At 42.9% G+C, this 19,921-nt stretch overlaps 1 protein-coding gene across 1 annotated transcript in view; it reads right to left on the bottom strand.

The window, feature by feature from the left end:
* Positions 1-19,921, bottom strand: part of LOC311227715 (digestive cysteine proteinase 1) — a 41,651-nt gene that overhangs the window by 7,361 nt on the left and 14,369 nt on the right. The window contains exons 5-8 of the mRNA XM_084313480.1: positions 15,700-15,961; positions 14,707-14,902; positions 11,932-12,125; positions 8,913-9,004 (exon numbers count right to left, since the gene is read on the bottom strand). Of these exons, the coding sequence (XP_084169606.1) occupies positions 8,913-9,004; positions 11,932-12,125; positions 14,707-14,902; positions 15,700-15,961 (744 nt within the window). The remainder of the gene's footprint in view (positions 1-8,912; positions 9,005-11,931; positions 12,126-14,706; positions 14,903-15,699; positions 15,962-19,921) is intronic.

Here is a 19,921-nt window from a genome sequence, read left to right as displayed (position 1 = left end):
GATTGGCTTTCGGAGCTAGTCCCTCAGGTTTGTACTGAGCTTGGTGAAGTCTGCCTGTAGTTCTTGATATGATATGATATGATACATTTATTTATATTGCGCCCCTCAACCAATAGTTACATCAGCCCGGGGCGCATCCTGGGAAATAAAGAAACAAAAAAAGACGGAACAATACGAAAACAGAAAAAAATACATTCAGTCCAACCAAGCAGATAGAGAACAGACAGACATAATACACCAGACATACTACAATACAAAAACTAGCTCATGGATTGTTTATAGCGAAAAGGTGGGTTTTGAGCATGGCCTTAAAGGTCCGTAGAGTGCTTGCAGATTTCAAGTTGAGTGGGAGCTTGTTCCAGAGTGTCGGTGCTGCGACTGCGAAAGCCCGGTTTCCCTTCGTCACCAGTCTTGTGTGGGGGATTTTTAGGCAGATTTGGTTGTTTGATCTGAGGGATCTGGAGCTGGTTGATTGGACCAGGAGTTATTTTATTCTTATGCTCCGACCATACGGAACACACTACAACGCATTTACAACTAAAAACATCGATACGATACTAAACCATGGTCAATTTTACATTAGATTAGATTATTGTCATTATACAGCACAAGTACAGTATCAGACTCGGTAATAAATGGCTGATTTAATGGCTGATTATTAGGTCATTCTAAGGGACACTTCACCAAAAAAACAATGCTGATTTTGCGCATAATCTCACACACATGCATAAACTCTAAACTTTTGCACACATTCATTTAGTTTTAGGGATGTACCGAATAGTTCGAAGCTTCATTCATAACGTTGACATTCAAATTCTAAATCAACATTTGATTTATTTTTTTATATACAGAAATATATATTTTGAATGTGTCTATTACTTCTGTTTCTTCACAGTTGCAGATAAAGATATTATAGTATTATACTATTATAGTATATGACTCGTCATAAGAATTTGAATAAAACATTTATCCGCTTGGCGCTCCATCAAGACGTCACCATCATTTTCGTACCAACCGTGCCCTTATTGGATTATTTATGTTGATGAAACTGACGAGTTATATTCATTAAAGAAAGTTGATTTAACAAAAATAAATACAAATGTAATCAGATTAATCACTTTATTCAAATTGAGGATTTAGTTTGAGGATATTATATATATTTTTATGATTACGTCATAAAATATGACGACAGATATTCGAAGCTTCATTCGAATACTTCAATAGAAGCTTCGAATGTAAAAAAAAATAAAAAATTACATTCGGTACAGCCCTATTTAGTTTGACAGTTATCGAGAGTAAATTTGTTTGAATATGGCCATCAGTGATGTCATTGGGGACACTGAATCCTTGTGTCGTGTTAATTACAGCTCAATGAAATGATAAGGTAGCAGTTTCTATAAGACGAGGTATTACTATTTGTTCATCTACAATGTAGATTCTACATCATTTCATGGAGCTGTAAATAACACAACACAAGGATTCCGTGTCCCTGTTGACATTAATGGTGGCCATATTCAAACTAAATGAATGTGTGCAAAAGTGAGTTTTTGGATGTGTGTGACATTATGTGCAAAATTAATCAGCATTGTATTTTTTGGTGGAGTGTCCCTTTAACACATTGGTTGCCAGCAGGGGGTGCGCGATTTATCGCTTGAGTGCCAGCGCTTCAGTCAATGAGAGGACGAGCACATTTGCGAATGCATAAACTATATCTTAAATTATGGCTATGTGTCTAATACACACGTCGCTTATCAATGACTTGCTTGCAGTCAACATGTACGAAACGGATTGTTTTTTCATCAGTACATTTCCGTTTTATACCGTTTTGAATATGAGTATAGTTTTGAAGATTTCTAGTGATTCCAGAAAAATCCGCGAAAATAGCTCTTTACTGGAATACACAAAACACGGTAATTTTTCGGCCTATTTATGAATAGTTTTCAAATAAACGCTAGATTATCGATAGTATATGTGTACTTATGCACGCTAGAGAAGCAGGCTGAAAAATCGATTATCTATGCCCTGCCTGGCGCTAACGTTACGCACACACACACATAAGGAGACACGTTGTGAACGCTGTGAAAAAAAACTCTGATTAACCCAATACTGGTCAAATAAAGTCCTTACCTCAGATCAGATGTTCTGCAAAAAGGTTAATCCAATTCCTGATCGCCATTCCAAATATCGATCGCGTTTATTGATCCAACGTTATACCTCGAAACACATAATCGACGCTTCTTCCAGTTCCCTCAGTGGATGCAATAGTCTCAGGTTACATGCCTCAGAAGTAAAATGTGGAGCCCGGAGTTTTTTTTCTGATGCATTCCCATTGACTCCATTCCAATGGGTGCAATACCATCCAGGAGACGATAGGGGGCGGTATTTTCCCTTTTCGAGCTCAGAGCCAGTCCCAATGATAACGTGAGGCTGGATGGATGAAAAATGTAAAGGATATCGCTAATAAAAGAAATAACGATTAAATAACGAGATTTCTCGTCATTGGCACTCAACGCATGGCGGCCAACAATGAGATTTCTCGTCGTTGGCACCCAATGTGTTAACCCTTCTCTTGCGTTTCCGGTCAAATCTGACAGAGTGACTTCGTTTTGTAATCATACATATTGTGTTTTTCATCCAATTGCCTCAAGTCCTTATGTTATCCTCCACACTAGGCCTCTGAACATATACAATTGATGATCACCACTTGCATTGAATTTTGAGTGATTTATTCAACAGTGACACACCTATGATGTTTTCGGTCAGAATTGACCGCCATAGGAAATTAATGGGTATGAATATATTATGTTCATCCTGCAGATGGAAAACATCCACACACACACACACACACATCTCCACACACACACACACACACAAAACAATGTACTCTAAGTTACCTCTCACTTTCTCATGCTGCAATGATATAAATGTATCATATCTTCTCACATGTGCAAGCTCTGTGCCCCTCGAGAAAGGGGTTCCAGAGATATCACTGTGCAAAACACACCGGTCAATTTTGACTGAGAATAGTATGGGAAGGGGGGTATGACCAAATGCAAGAGAAGGGTTAAAGAGAATAACACTGTCGCCTCACAGCTAGAAGGTCCTGGGTTCGATTCCCGCTTGGGGAGCAGGTTGCCGCGTTGCCAGGTTGCCGCGTCTCCCGGGCCTTTCTGTGTGGAGTTTGCATGTTCTCCCCGTGCTCGCAAGGGTTTCCCCTCCCGATTATGATAAAACCCAATGGGAAAACATGCAGAACAGATCGCTAACGCTGTCGCATCCCTGACGAAGACGGAGAGGCGCACATGGATTGGTGGCCGGGCGCAGCCCCACGCCGCAGCCCATGTCTGCTCCCGGCTGGATGACGGGATGAGACATTTCATCTGCGACTCAATGCATGCGTGTGTTCCTGTGTGTCGCCCATCACGCATGTCTGTGTTAATCTGCATGACAAATAAAGACTTCTTCTTCTTCAGCCATTAAATCAGCCATTACTGATTCTCGATGAAAGTGTATGAGAGAAAGGGCCGTAGAATTAATTTGGTGACGTCACTGGGGTGCAATTGACCTATCTCAAACACGCCCTCTTTTCTTGATCCTCCAATCACAACTGATTGTGAAAAACAAAGTTATTTAGATAAAGGAACCAGAGGTTGTTTGTTATTTAGATACGAGAACCACATGTTGTTTACATATCTAGTCAATAAGGACAATTCCCCTTCAATTGAGTTCACTACTGTCTGTTGTCTGAACTGCATGTGATTTATTTTCAGTAGCTGGTTTTCCTGAGCCCCTCTCTAGCATGGCAGACCGGTAGAGCAGTCGTCTGGTAATCGGAAGGTTTCTGGTTCGATTCCCACTCAGCAGGTCGGCAACCAGAACCTACTGAGCTGGGACAATCTTGTCAAATTCAAAGATGCCTGCCTTACCTATAAAATCCTACATGGCTTGGCTCCTCCCCCCCTCTGTACTTTCATAAAACAGAAAGCATCTGCTGATAGATATACCAGGTCTGTAGTCAGAGGGGACTGTGTAGTCCCAAACAGGAGGTCTGCTTTTAGTCAGACAGCCTTTTCCGTGAGAGCAGCCCACACCTGGAACAGTCTGCCAACACGGCTCAGGGAGTATCAAAGTTACATCTCATTTAAAACTAACTTAAAATCATGGTTGAGAGATGGTCAAGTGTGTGACCATTTTAACTGAGGGGTTGTATTTTAATGTATTTATTTGTATGTATTTTAGGGTATTGTAACCTATACTGATTCCTACTGTGTTTTAATTATTGTACTATGTTTTTTAACTGAGGGGTTGTATTTTAATGTATTTATTTGTATGTATTTTAGTGTATTGTAACCTATACTGATTCCTACTGTGTTTTAATTATTGTACTATGTTTTAATTATTGTTGTGCTCATGTCACCTGCCCCAGAGACTACAGTTGAAAATTAGCCAACTTGGCTAAACTGGCATATTTACAGTCAAATGTTCCTTAACACTTTGGGTGCCGGGAAACGCTTTACAGCGTCATTCCCGGCCATGCTCAAGTTGCCGAAGGACGCTTTACAGCGTCTTTAATATCAATATTTCAAAAATCTGTGATCGGATTCATATTTCCCCTCCGCTGGCCTGAGATCCACCAGGAGGACCCACTGAGCTCTCTGGCGGTTCAGGAGCGCCATCTGGTGGCCGATCGGCGCAATCGCCAAACAGGAAGTGCTGTGGAGGTTGTGCTGGTCGGCCATATTACTTCCGGGCACTCGGTTTGGCTGCCGGCACTCTGGCTCGTCACAATATATAGCGATCCATTGCCAATAACTCGATAAACAACATGATTTGGACGTATATAGTATTATACAAGCTGGAAATGGTTCATCAGGATAAACATCCCATAATCGAAAACGGTCTACACCACGCTGATCGTCCAACGGCGCGAGGAAGATCCGGTAAGATTCAGCGTTATTTTTGAACGTGTTCCATATAAACTGTTATGATGAACATATGACCCACACTAGATGAATGATATAACGCTGCCCACGGAATTATAAACGATCCCCCGCCCATCCGGTCATCATCAGATCATACGTAGATCATTCTAGAAGTACGTCCAATTGAAATTTTTTATATCACCCCGATTGCCATCAAACTGTATTTCATCATCAATATAATGCATTTGGGGCTATAGATCACTTTCTGGAGAAAGCTGCAGAAAGAGATGAAAACATACTTATACATTAGACCATACTTTACTATGAATATGTGAATGAAAAAGTTTAACGTTGCTACACAATGAACAATACATATAGGACTTTGAATGGGCCCTAATAATGGCAATGTAGCAATAGAATTTAAAAAGTTATAGCCATGCAAAGAAGGGGTACTTCACCATAGACAAATAGAGCTGGCAATCTATGGTATATCATGAATTTAACCCATGGCACCCAAATGCACTGTCTCTGTATTTTAAACCAATAAATACAAATACAAATACCTTGCATGGTCACTTCCACCGTCAGTGTGTGGACGGGTGAATGTGAGGCATAAGTTGTAAAGCGCTTTGGATAAAAGCCCTATATAAGTCCAGTTACCAGTTACTCGTACCTGTACCACATTAGATTAGTGTCTGAGCGAAGAGGGCAATGACACAGAAGGTACATAGGAAGACAGATAACACGGGAAGAGAACTGAAATGCAAAGCAATCGGAGAGCCAAGCAGATACAATGCCATGTTGGGACATCCGTGGCTTCAAATGGAATAAGGAAGTGGGAATGATGAGGGTTGGAGCGGAGCCAGAGGCTGTGTGCAGGGGGTGTAAAAAATACCCAGAAATTATACGTAAGTGAAAGTATGGGTACCGTCTCAAAATCGTACTCAAGTAAAAGTCAGAGTATCTGGCTAAAAACACTCTAGAGTAAAAGTAAAAAAGTTTCTACTTTTAAATGTACTTAAGTACTAAAAAGTTAAAGGGGCTATGCACTGCTATTCCTAGCACTATTTGGGCAACTTTACACACTTCCTGTGAGTCTATGTAACACATGTGTAATTTTTATTCCAAAAATAATCATTGTTTTATATTTCTAATCTTGTACTCAAAACCAGCATTTTTCAGCCTCATGAAAGCAGGCTATTATTGGCTTGGCTCCACCCATACTTTGAGTGACAGCCACCCACCAAATAGCTCCGCCCATCTCCCCGTCATTCCATCCAGGTGGAGGTCTTAGGTTTCAGGTTACATACAAATATGGTATGTCATAAATATAGAGATGTAGCAGTACTGTCTATCTATATATATGTTACCATGAATTGAAATTGGGGGACCCTGATGTAAACAAGACGAAAGTCTTTCTCTGGTCTCCATCATAGCAGTTGTTGGTATTGAGCAGTACTGTAGCAATACAAATATGGTATGTCATAAATATAGAGATGTAGCAGTACTGTCTATCTATATATATGTTACCATGAATTGAAATTGGGGGACCCTGATGTAAACAAGACGAAAGTCTTTCTCTGGTCTCCATCATAGCAGTTGTTGGTATTTAGCAGTACTGTAGCAATACAAATATGGTATGTCATAAATATAGAGATGTAGCAGTACTGTCTATCTATATATATGTTACCACTATTTGTAAAAGCCACAACCACGTTACCATATTTGTAATAATGTAAATCATTGTGTCGTTGTACATATTGTGTATACACCGTTAGAAGCTAACATAGCTTAGCTTGGTAGCTATTGTGCTAACAACATATCCCGACGTCCGGCTCGCTGGCCGGCATGCACGCCCGACACAAAATGGTTCTCTCCTCTCTGTACACCCCCGTCCCCACGGGTACCCTGCCGGGGAGCCCATGGACGCGACAACGGCGGCAGCCGTAGGGTGCTCGAGCCCGCCGTAACGCTAGTGGTACACAATAGCTATGAGCTAACTAACGCTACGGCCGCCGCTGTTGTCGCGTCCACAAGCTCCCCGGCAGGACACCCGCGAGAACGGGGGCACACAAGGAGGAGAGAACCACCCCAAATCGAGCACTCATGCCGGCCGACAAGCCGGACACCGCGGTTGTTGTTAGCACAATAGTAGCCCACTGTGATGCACCGAGTGGGCCACCATTGATCAACATGCAGCGATGTGTAGCTTGCATGATGCGTGTGCAGTGCTTTGCCACACAGGTCTGAGAAGAGGACCTGCACATGATAGCAACCGGGAGCGTCGCGGAGCATTCAGCCTGCTGGCTACCTAGATCCACTTCAACCAGCCGAGCGTCGGGAGCTCCAGCAGCTTGTCGATGTGCTAATAGCCTGGAGCCAGCTACCGTTAGCTTGCAGAGGCTCCAGCACACCGACAAGCTGTGTAGCCAGCTAACGTTAGCTTGCAGAGGCTCCAGCACACCGACAAGCTGTGTAGCCAGCTACCGTTAGCTTGCAGAGGCTATTAGCACACCGACAAGCTGTGTAGCCAGCAGGCTGAATGCTCCGCGACGCTGGTTGAAGTGGATCTAGGTAGCCAGCAGGCTGAATGCTCCGCGACGCTCCCGGTTGCTAACGCCGGCCCCGGCTGGTGCTAACTAGCTAGCGATCGCTCCCGAGTCCCGAGAGCTAACGCCGGTCTGTCTGTCGAAGAATGGAGGCGGGCATTACTAAAACCACAGAGCCAATCACATCACTGTGCGCTATAAACAGCGCCCTGTGACGTGCACCAGGTCGTCAAATCAACATGACCTGATTTACTAGAGGCAAAGAGGGGATGTGCTGTAGCTGAGGAATTCGCCAATATAGTATTTAGGCCCAAAAACACATTGATACGAACTCCTATTACTATAATACAATGCTAGAGACTGAAAAATGACATTTATAATGCATAGCACCTTTAAAGTAAAAAAACGTCATTCTATAAGAATCAGTGTTGACTGCGGCCAAAGAGAACATTTCATGGAGATAGGGTCATGGGTGCTCGTCTTGTCCGTCCATGCCAACCGTTTCGTCCTCTTCATCACTCGTACTATATCGTTTGTGGCCATCTTCTGTAGCTTGTCACTCTGACGGTCTATTCTTCTGATAGCAAGTGTTTAATCAAAGATCCCTGCTTTATAGTCTTGCACAAGGAGAAATCAGCATGGGTATGGGCTGGTTAATTTTCCATTGATGGGGATTTGATTGGCTGTTTTTAAATAAAGTGCGGCCGCAGGATTAATAACGTTAACGTTAGTTCGGCCAGAGAAACAAATATACTAATTGAAATTGTTGGACCTGCGAGATTTGTACTTTGTAGGTCTGCCTTTTAAATGTAAGGAGTAATAAGTATGTTTTTTTTCTCTGAAACGTAATGAATGAATGAATGAATGAAAACTTTATTTAACAGATTGCAGAATGGGTACAATACAGTACGGCTCAATACATACAATTGTTAAGGGGATGCAGACCTGAGAAAGACGTTTGTCTTGTTTCCATCAGGGTCCCCCATTTTCAATTCATATAGACATATATGACATACATGACATACAGATAGTCAGTACTGCTACATCTATACATTTATGACATACCAGATTTGCAAATACAGTACTGTTTGTGATACAGAAGGAGTCAAGAAAAGGGAGTATATACATTTGACGTAGAAACTGTACATTGGAGGTTGGGTGGGGGGGGTTGGGTACATTGGGATATTGACAACCATACTGGGTAATTTACATTGGAGGTGGTTGGGGGGGGGGGGGGGGGCGGGGGGCATACTGTATAAACAAGTAACACTGTACATTGAGGGGGGGGGGGAGGAGACACTGTACAAACAAACACTTTGAGTAAAAGTACAAGTATACAAACCTAATAATACTCTAGTAAAGTACAAATCCCCAAAAACAGTACTTAAGTATTGTAACAACTGGTTGTGTGGCTGTGGAGCGGTCTGCTGTGTTTGTTTACCTTCAGGAAGAGAGCGCCCTCTACTGCTCCAGTGGTGCCAAAGCTCCAGCAGGAGCCACAGATGGCCTGGTCCTTCACGGGGGTCACGGCACCTACAACAGAGCACCTCGCTGTTCAGTCTTCGTTAGTTACACACTCATCTTTGACGGTGAATAACACCATGCTAACATTGACCAGACGTGAAATATGAGCCACTGAGCTCATTCATAACCTTCTTGAGATCAAGTGTACAAAGAAATCTAAGCAAAAGAATAAAGGGCAGATGATTTACAGGTTTTTTTGTAGATACAGTACTGAATTTTGACATCTGGACACATGCTATTTGAAATTCGAATATAGAATATCAGGCCTATAGAAAATAGATCAGGGGTTCCCAAACTTTTCAGGCCAGAAAATAAGGCGTCAGAGATCCGCGGCCCAATGCACATCGTCAGGCTTTTTCTTTTTTCTTTTTTTTTGCCATGCGACCGATTTTTTAAGCCAAATATCACTTCAATCCTATTAAGTTAGTTCAAGTTAGTTATTCATTTATATGTGCTATTTATGAGAGGGCTAACTTGTTGCAAAATAATAATAATAGTCTCATTAAAATACTATTGTTGCTTCGGTTGTTTTCAGCATAATCTAGTTATTTAGTTTGAAATGTTCGTTGAAATAAGTAGATTTTTCGTTTTTGTTTATTTATTAAGTTAATATAAAACCATATAGTCACATTTTAGAATACAATAGAATAGAATTTTAGAATACAACTAGAAACACTGTCCTGGCCTGCTTCTAAGTTCAGTGGCCTGACAAAAAAAATAAAAAATAAAAAATAAAAAATAATTATTTTTATTTTATTTTTTTAATCATCTCGCGGCTTATTATGGCCATGTCATACATATATGGATCGGGCCAAATCTTCAATCTGTTCAATCTGGATTTAGTACCACCAGGCGCCCGTAACAGGGCAGCAAATACCGTGAATGAAATCTACTGTAAGTACAGTTACTTTTACATGTAAATAGCTCCGCCATTTTAAATCAGATTGTGACGCGCTTTTTTTCTCTAGACGTTCACAGAAAGGTAAAAGGTTTTATTTTATGGCAATAACATTCAGGTTTGTTTGACCCATGAGACATAATCACTTCAGTAGTGTAGTTTTATGAAATTTGAAAGCCCATCGAAAGCCCTGGGTCTCTACTTTCAAAAGACTACCGTGTCAATATCCGCCGGTTTCCGACTGAATGCGCTGAGAATCATATATGTATTCATATAACACTTAAAATCATTGGTAAACAAACATAGTGCTGAAAATATACACGTTGACTGCTGTTTTCATAGGATTGGGGTCTTTATTCTTGGCTAAATTAGAAAAAAAACATTACATGAATTAATACATTCTGTATTGATCGATTTATGGCGTGGTATGAATCTCGGCCCTGTAGCGTCGGGCTTAACACTTTGAGTGCCAACGACGAGATTAGTCGTGCTAACTCGCCATGCGTTGAGTTCTCGTCTTTTAATCGTTATTTCTTTTATTAGCGATATCCATTCATTTTTCATCCATCCAGCCTGACGTTATCATTGTGAATGGGTCTGAGCTCGAAAAGGGCACATACCGCCACCTATCGTCTCCCGGATGGTAATGCACATCATTGGATTGGATTGGGTGGCCATGTGCATCAGAAAAAAAGTCCGGTCCGGGGTTTTCCCATCTCTGGCAAGCAGTATCGTGTTACCAGATTGACTGAGGACCCTCAGAGCAGCGTCGATTATGTGTTTCGGACTATAACGTTGGATCAATATTTGGAATGGCGATCAGGAATTGGATTAATCTTTTTGCAGAACATCTGATGTGAGGTAAGGACTCTATTTTTTACCAGTATTGGGTTAATCAGATGTTTTTTTCTCAGCCATCGCAGCATGTCTGTGTGTGTGTGTGTGTGTGTGTGTGCGTGTATGACGTTAGCGCTGACCAGGTCATGGATAATAGATTTTTCAGCCCGCTTCTCTAGCGTGCATAAGTACACATATACTATCGATAATCTAGCGTTTATTTGAAAACGATTAATAAATCAGCCGAAAAATTACAACGTGTTTTGTGTATTCCACTAAAGAGCCATTATCGCAGAATTTCTCTGGAATTACTAGAACTCTCCAAAACTATACTTGTATTCAAAACAGTATAAAACGGAAATGTACCAATGAAAAAACAATCCGTTTCGTACATGTTGACTGCAAGCAAGTCATTGATAAGCGAGGGGTGTTTTAGACCCATAGCCATAATTTAAGATATAGTTTAAGCCTTCGCAAATTTCCCGGACCTCCCATTTACTTCAGCGCTGGCACGGAACGGCCATATATGGTCAAAGGGCCGTGGCACTCAATGTGTTAAGGGGTTAAAGCGACAGTTGGCATTTTCCAGAAGCTCATCTGGGAATCCTTGCAATCCTTTCAATACTTTTTCAATCCGTTTTAGACTAGATTAAAACGTAGTGTCATTATACAGCACAAGTACGGTATCAGAATCGTAATGGCTGATGGGACATTCTCTTTAAAAGGGACACTTCATCTCACACACATCCAAAAACTCTTAACAGTTTTTACTTAAAACATTTTTAAACTTATAGTATATACATGTATTAAGATTAAAATGATTGTGCCTATATTTATTGTAACGTATAATATAACTGATAGGGCACACACAAACCCTCATCTGCACCTTTGTTTACACAGTTAATTATATTGTTTAGTCTATTTCTCTCATATTTTTATATTCATATCACATTTTATTGCCTATTATTTATGTCTTTCTACTATTACCCTGCCCATACCTGTTTTTGAGATAATGGAAGAAGAAAATGTTAGCATTGGTTAACAATGCAAGAGAAAATCAATGGTGACATGACGCACCCCGACTCATGTCCAGGTTCTGCCTTTCGGACTGAATGACTCATTCAGTTCACGACAAATAACCAAACTTCTTAAAAATGTGGACTACCCCTTTACGTAAACCCCTGCGTTCAGACACACGTACCGAAAAGCCTCCAGTCAAGAGAGTCGGGGACCTGCACCCCTTCGTAGATGTCGGCGGGGAAAGGAAGCCCTCTGTTGGGCGTCTTGCTTCGTGTCCGTCCCCTCATGGCGGCCAGCTCGGGCATGGTGCGGTCCGACAGCGAGTTCACGGCCAGGGAGAAGGACAGACCGGCTCTGTTCTTGGAGTGGATGTACCTGGCAGAGGGGACACGGCAGAGAAGTCCTTTGTCATAAAAACAAACAAAAGAAACATGATGCGTGTGGCAGGCGACGGTGGCTCAGAGGTTAAGAGAAACGGGGCTTGTGACCGAAAGGTCGCCGGTTTAATCCCCCGGAGTGACACGGAAGAATCTAGGCCAGGAAGTGAAAGCATAACACTCTCCCCAATCCTGCCACAGGGCCATGACATCCCTCAGTACACAGTGAAGGGTCCTTGTTAGTGTGACGGAGGACATTGCTGAAAAGCAGCATCTGTGCTCAGCTAACCTCCCCTAGGTAAATAAGGGCTACAAAAAAGAAAAATAAACTGTTGTGGAGGCTTGATAATTGTGGGCTGGCTTCTCTCAGTTATAATCGCGTAGTGGGCATCTGTTAGAATGCACTCACTATATCATCCCCCCAAGATTTGATGTAATAATGATTCCTGAGACAGTTGATCAATTTACTGAGCTTTAATGCAACAAATGCATTGCACGTGTGTTTGTGTGTGTGTGAATGAATGAATGAATGAATGAATGAATGAATGAATGAATGAATGAATGAATGCATGAAATAATCAACTGTGACATGAAGTAGTGACTTAGGCTACGTTTGACAGTGACACTGCAAGCCTTTGTGATTTATTGCTCAGATCTGATATATTTTGTTTGGCTGTTAACATTGTTTTCTAAATGTGGCCAATATCAGATTCCAGTGTGAACTGGTCACCGCACATGAGCATTAGCAAATGAACAATAGAGAAGATGCCGATGGACATAAAAAATTGAGACAAAGGTCAATCTAAAGTGACATAAAAGTTGCATGGAAATCACATGACTGTTCAGACCGAGGTCACATGACTGTTCAGATTGAGGTCACATGACTGTTCAGACTTGCATTGGTCGCGTTGCAAGAAATCAGACCCGTTATCCGATCTAGGACCACATACAAAAGTGTCTCGAATCAGAATTGAAAAGATCAGATTCCATGTGATTTGTGCTGTTCACACTATCATGAAAACAACTGATCTGAGTCACATATGAGCAAAACATTTTCTGATTTGGACCACTTTCACCTGCAGTCTGACTTTAGCCTTATACTTGAACAACAGACACAAATTGTATCCTGCCACAAGATTCAGGAGGCAGGCCCAGACATGTCCTTTGCTGGCTAGTCCCCACAGTCTTAAAGGAACATGCACCCCCAAATGACCTATCCTACTATATAATCTTCAGAACATCTGCCCGCGATGCTCATAATATGGAATTTTAACATGGTTGTGTCCTGTGTTGGATGACGCCACGAAGTAAGATGACACGGTGAGGATATTCAGGCCCAGTTCAAACTCACACATTCCTCTGAGAGCGTGTCTATGTTCCCACAGCCCTATGTTCTCCCAGCCCTAAGTTCCCACAGCCCTATGTTCTCCCAGCCCTAAGTTCCCACAGCCCTAAGTTCCCTCAGCCCTATGTTCCCTCAGCCCTATGTTCCCCCAGCCCTACGTTCCCTCAGCCGTATGTTCTTCCAGCCCTATGTTCCCCCAGCCCTAAGTTCTCCCAGCCCTATGTTCTCCCAGCCCTATGTTCTCCCAGCCCTATGTTCTCCCAGCCCTATGTTCTCCCAGCCGTATGTTCTTCCAGCCCTATGTTCCCCCAGCCCTATGTTCTCCGAGCCCTATGTTCTCCCAGCCCTATGTTCCGTTCCCACAGCCCTATGTTCCCCCAGCCCTATGTTCTCCGAGCCCTATGTTCTCCCAGCCGTATGTTCCGTTCCCACAGCCCTATGTTCCCCCAGCCCTAAGTTCTCCCAGCCCTATGTTCTCCCAGCCCTATGTTCCGTTCCCACAGCCCTATGTTCCCCCAGCCCTATGTTCTCCGAGCCCTATGTTCTCCGAGCCCTATGTTCTCCCAGCCGTATGTTCTTCCAGCCCTATGTTCCCCCAGCCCTATGTTCCCCCAGCCCTATGTTCTTCCAGCCCTATGTTCCCCCAGCCCTATGTTCTCCCAGCCCTATGTTCTGTTCCCACAGCCCTATGTTCTTCCAGCCCTATGTTCTCCGAGCCCTATGTTCCCCCAGCCCTAAGTTCTCCCAGCCCTATGTTCTTCCAGCCCTATGTTCCCCCAGCCCTATGTTCTCCCAGCCCTATGTTCTGTTCCCACAGCCCTATGTTCCCCCAGCCCTATGTTCTCCGAGCCCTATGTTCTCCCAGCCCTATGTTCTCCCAGCCGTATGTTCTTCCAGCCCTATGTTCCCCCAGCCCTAAGTTCTCCCAGCCCTATGTTCTCCCAGCCCTATGTTCCCCCAGCCCTATGTTCTCCAAGCCCTATGTTCTCCAAGCCCTATGTTCCGTTCCCACAGCCCTATGTTCCCCCAGCCCTATGTTCTCCGAGCCCTATGTTTCCTCAGTTTAAAATGGCTGCTATTCATGGAAGCCAAGATGATAACACGTTATGTGAATTAGGGAATGGCCATACTTGTGCTGTGGGGATGTAGGCCTGGCGGGACATAGGGCCTAATCTTGATGGGAGGAACGTTTCTTAGAAATGGGGGAACATAGGGATGATCACATTCCTCTCACCGTAGGTTGTGGACGAAGGCGTGCTCCCTCTTCTCATGCTCCCTCTCGTCGCCGTATTGTCGCTGGAACTTCTCTTTGAAGTGGCCGAACACGTGCTGGCCGTGGCCCGGGGATGACGTTTGTATGAGGTCTTTCATTGGATTGGCCAACATGTGGTGCTCCACCCCGGGACCAGGGAAGTCTCCGCAGCTCATCCCTTATGGACAGAGGACAGGGACGATGACAAGAGAGTCAAACCGTGTCAGGTGCAGGTCAGGCGGCTGAAAGAGTTGTTTATTTTCGGTTTGGAGCATACAGGGTGTTCACTGCCAAGTACACGAGGCTCTCGGAACTGCAAAAACTGAGCAGAAAGTTACTAGCTGCTAAGAAGCTTCACTCACATTGATGATATGATATGGTATTTGCATTTATAATGCGCCCCCCAGCCAATTTTATACATCGGTCCGGGGCGCAGCCAGAGAAAAAAAGAATACGAAGAAATGGACAGGACAAAGAAAACGGAACCAAGCAGATGGACAGACAGAGAACATAAGAACACCTCAGACACACAACACAACAAATGTAATTTGATATCAATGACAAAAAGCTGCCCCCAGCTGCTAAGAAGCTTCACTCACATTGATATCAATGACAGAAAGCTGCCCCCAGCTGCTAAGAAGCTTCACTCACATTGATATCAATGACAGAAAGCTGCCCCCAGCTGCTAAGAAGCTTCACTCACATTGATATCAATGACAGAAAGCTGCCCCCAGCTGCTAAGAAGCTTCACTCACATTGATATCAATGACAGAAAGCTGCCCCCAGCTGCTAAGAAGCTTCACTCACATTGATATCAATGACAGAAAGCTGCCCCCAGCTGCTAAGAAGCTTCACTCACATTGATTGCTATGGAGTCGAGTCCTTGAGTTACCTCGAACTTCAAATCGCAGAGGGCAAAACGATCATACAAATATGATTATTAACTGTACATCTGGAGACGCTGATGGAGCTAACCTTCAGGCAGTGAGAAGACCTTAAGGTCCACATGTGTGCTGAACTCCCTGTAGTCCACGAGGTACTTGTCATAATGGGATCCCAGTAGCGTGTTGTAGCCCATCATCTCATAGTGGAGGGGCACGGCGGGATCCTTCTTGCCGACTGCGCCGCTCTCCGACCGGGTCACCCACAGGGTGTAGGTGTTTTTCTTGAAGCCCACGGTCGTCACATTCTGCCAAACCTCGCACAGAGAACCCCCGTAGTACTCCATTCTCAGGAACTGGGGATGAACACAATGTAAGACTATTTAAGACCAATTTAACGACCATACTAGCAAAAAAACAACACATGGCGACACTGAACTTGCACGCTCAGTTCAATTCTGGCGTGTTCTATACAAACTCGCCCGCAAAAAACAACGACTTAAATATGAAAACATTTTATATATTTAATATCATTTCATCTCTCGACAGCAGGGGCCCCCCAAAAAGATATAATACCCGTGCAAATTACATTTAAATACCTTAAAGGTCAATATGCATGTTCTAGGTATCTGTGGACGTCTATGGACCTCAGGGAATGTATTCCCAGTGTCAGAACTACTGTACTACTATGCTTGAGTAAATCGTAATGAACCAAAAGGAGAATATAAATTATTATTAAAAAAAGATTCTTCCATCTTTGACTGTGAATAACAAACACCATGCTAAAAATTGCCACTGAGCTCATTCAGCACCTTCTTGAGATCAAGTGTAAAAAAAATCTAAGCAGATGATTTACAGGGAGTTTTGTATATACAGGCCTATAAATTACTTTATTATGGCCAAGTCATACATCTTGGTCTCCTCTTTCTTATGACTACAACGATTTCATGAGTGCTTCTTCTTCTCACGTGTAAATCGTCCGTTTTCCGGTGCAATGCGCAGAGATTTTTATAAGCTCATATTTAGCTAATAACACTTAAAATCATTGGTAAACAAACAGTGCTGAAAACATACACTTTTACTGCCGTTTTGATAGGGTTAGGGTCTTTACTCTTGGCTATATTTGAAAAAGAAACGCAACATTACTTAATACGGACTGTATTGATCTATTCACGTGAAATAAATCTTGTACCGGCCCGATCGGGCTCAAGAGGTTAAATGGAGAATTATGAATTTAATACATTTTAAAGACTTTTTAATACCCTGCACTGCAGATACCATGATTTTGGAATGGAACTTCCCACAGTCTCTCAAAGGATATCTGTATTATTGACAAGGTTACGGCGTGGGTAAACTATCTTACTATAGATACACATAACTACCTGCAGTGTTTTCCATACATAATGTTGACGACCTACTGCAATATCAAAACAGACCCACCGCAGATACACTTTCCCAGATTGATACAAAAACGCATTAATCATCAGAGACCCATGGGGAGCCGACATCACTGTCCTTCACAGACTGTCCTTCAGAGACTGTAGAAGGCTCTGTTTTAAAGCTAGAGTGAAAATACTACTAGATAATACTCCTCCAAAGTTAGGCTACATTTCGGTGAGGGGAAAAACTGGCACGGCCATTTTCAAAGGGGTCCCTGGAACTCTCACCTCAAAATATCTGGATGGAAATGGATTCTTTACAGAGATGAGGGAGGGAGGGAGGGAGGGAGTCTACCCTTTACAGACACTGCCACTTTGCTAATCTGGGCTAAAACCATGCAGTTTTTTGCATGCAGTACAAATTCCCCCATTTCTAAAAATTGTGTATTTGAATCCCTAAGTAGTCTCGGAATTTCACTAATTGGGTATGACTGAAAGGCTGAGCCTCCTGTGGATCCAATGAGCCCAATTATATTCATGTGTGATTATGAGAGTCCACAGAGTAACCATTTCATTGTAGTGAGACCATTTTTGTAGTTTTAACTTGACCTCACTGTATAAAATTACCTCTAGGACAACGGTTCTCAAACTACAGGCCGTGACTCAAAGTGCGGTCGTGGGTAGGTGACTTGGCAACTTGGACTTAGGTGACGCATTGGCAACTAAAAAAATATATATCTGAGAAAAACCAACGAGCCCAACTCCGATCGAGTTTTCCACCTGGCACTGGCAGCTGTGTGTATTTGCCATGTCTCGCCCCTTCATCAACGTTGGCCAACACACAGTATTCCAATACACATCTCACTACATCCTGCACATGTATAATCGCAGAGGCCATGTCTGGTCTTTTGTGTGTAACGCTGACACTCACAATGGATAGGTTAGTTGTCAGAAGCAGTGCCGGTTGGCCGCGATGAAATGGGCTCTGTGCATAACCAGCTGCTATACCACACTGAAGTGAGGTGGCTATCTCGAGGCAGAGTATTAAATCGCCTTTTTGAACTCAGAGAAGCGCAGATTTTCCTTGCAGACAAAAAACAACCCATTGGCAGAGAAATGTGCCGATAATGAATGGCTGGCACAGCTGGCATATCTAGCCGAGATCTTTGACCGCCTCAATGCGTTGAATCTGGGACTACAAGGTCGGGACACAGACCTGTTTGGACTCACAGCTCAAATGGAGAGCTGGATTAAGAAACTATGTTTGTGGCACTACAGGATAATCAGCAGAGATTTGGGGGTATTTAGTCTGCTTGATGGCTTTTTGGAGGAACAGAATGTTGCAAAAAATTATTTGAAGCCCATAATCTGTGGCCACATAGAAGGGAGAGCACGGACAATTGGATCCAAGATCCGTTCATTACGCATGATGCAGCAGGCCTTCCACTGTCTGAACAGGAGGCGCTCATTGATCTTTCATGCGACGAGCTACTGAAAGTCAAGTTCACTGGACAGTGGACAGGCCCTCGCAAAGTTCTGGATACCAGTTCGGAACGAGTACCCAGTGTTGTGTAATGCTGCGCTGAGAAAGCTTGTCCCCTTCGCATCAACATACCTCTGTGAGGCCGGATTTTCAGCACCGACATTAATACTAAATAAATACAGATCTCACCTCAGAGTAGAAGCGGATCTCCGCCTCCGCCAAAGCGCATGTGAACGGATTTTATATAAAAATGTATGTTCTGGCAACATATTTTGGCTAAATATGCCTCGTTTTATAAATGTGTATACAGAAACATTTCTGTTGCTTTTGTTGATAATATTCAATTTCATCTATTGTGAAAATGATACATTTTCTAATAAATATGCATGATCAAGTTCAACAACGTGTGCTTCCATTTTGATATTCCTTAATTCCACATTGAAATTACGCGATACATTAAGTGTGGGGTCACAAAAAGAAATTCCTAAATAAAATGGGGTTGTGGTATAAAAAAGTTTGAGAACCCCTGCTCTAGGATATTCACAGCCTCATGGAACTTTACAACCACAAACTAGAGACCTGGGCCCTCATTCATCAACGTGTTCTACGCACAGATCTGTGCTTACCCTGTGCGTACGATCATTTCTAAGCAAAGAGTGGGATTCATCAATTTCGATTTGAACTTGACTCCGTGCTTACATCTACGCACAGGTCAGACCAGGCGTACCTCGCGCCCAGTGGTAGAATATCGTTACTACGCATAAGCACTCCTCAGTCCTGCATTAGTTTCAAGGCGGAAATAAGCTTCCGTGCATTAGTGTTCAACTTCTGTATGACCCGTAATTCATTATAGTTCATTGTAAAATAGCGACAGTAGTGTAATTATAACGGGCTCACACGCGAACAAGAGGTTGGCCTGCTTGTTTGGCACGGGGGGGCAGACGCAAAACACCAACCTCCAAACGCGATTAGATATTGTTTCAAATAAAAAGCAAATTATTTTGTGTGTCATGATTCCAAATAAGATTGGTCACGAAATGCTTTCTACTTCAATTTGTTGGTTAGAATAGATGACCTCCGTTGAAACTTCACTGAGACTAACAGTCTATTTGTGAGCTCCCGCACAGATGTGATGATAATAATAATAATAACAATAATAATAATAGCTTCATTTTATATAGCGCCTTTCAAGAGACCCAAGGTCGCTTTACATAGATAGGGGGGGGGAATAACAAAGTAACAAACATAGTGGACAGACACACAACATATATATATGATGATGGAATTCATTCAAGATCCTCTCCACCCTCGGGTCTTTGCCACCGCGGAACGGTCCATCGTGATATTGGAGATGGATCGACCAATAGACTGTTACTGTAGCTGTCAAAGCTCCATCACAAATGCAGTTATGTGAATAGAAAGGGATTCCACTCAGTCAATGTTGCGATGCGCAT

Source organism: Notolepis coatsorum (assembly GCF_963971535.1).
Source record: "Notolepis coatsorum genome assembly, chromosome: 4".
In the NCBI taxonomy this organism is placed as follows: domain Eukaryota; kingdom Metazoa; phylum Chordata; class Actinopteri; order Aulopiformes; family Paralepididae; genus Notolepis; species Notolepis coatsorum.
Note: the sequence above shows the minus strand (reverse complement) of the source record. Positions and strands in the feature narration are given on the sequence as shown.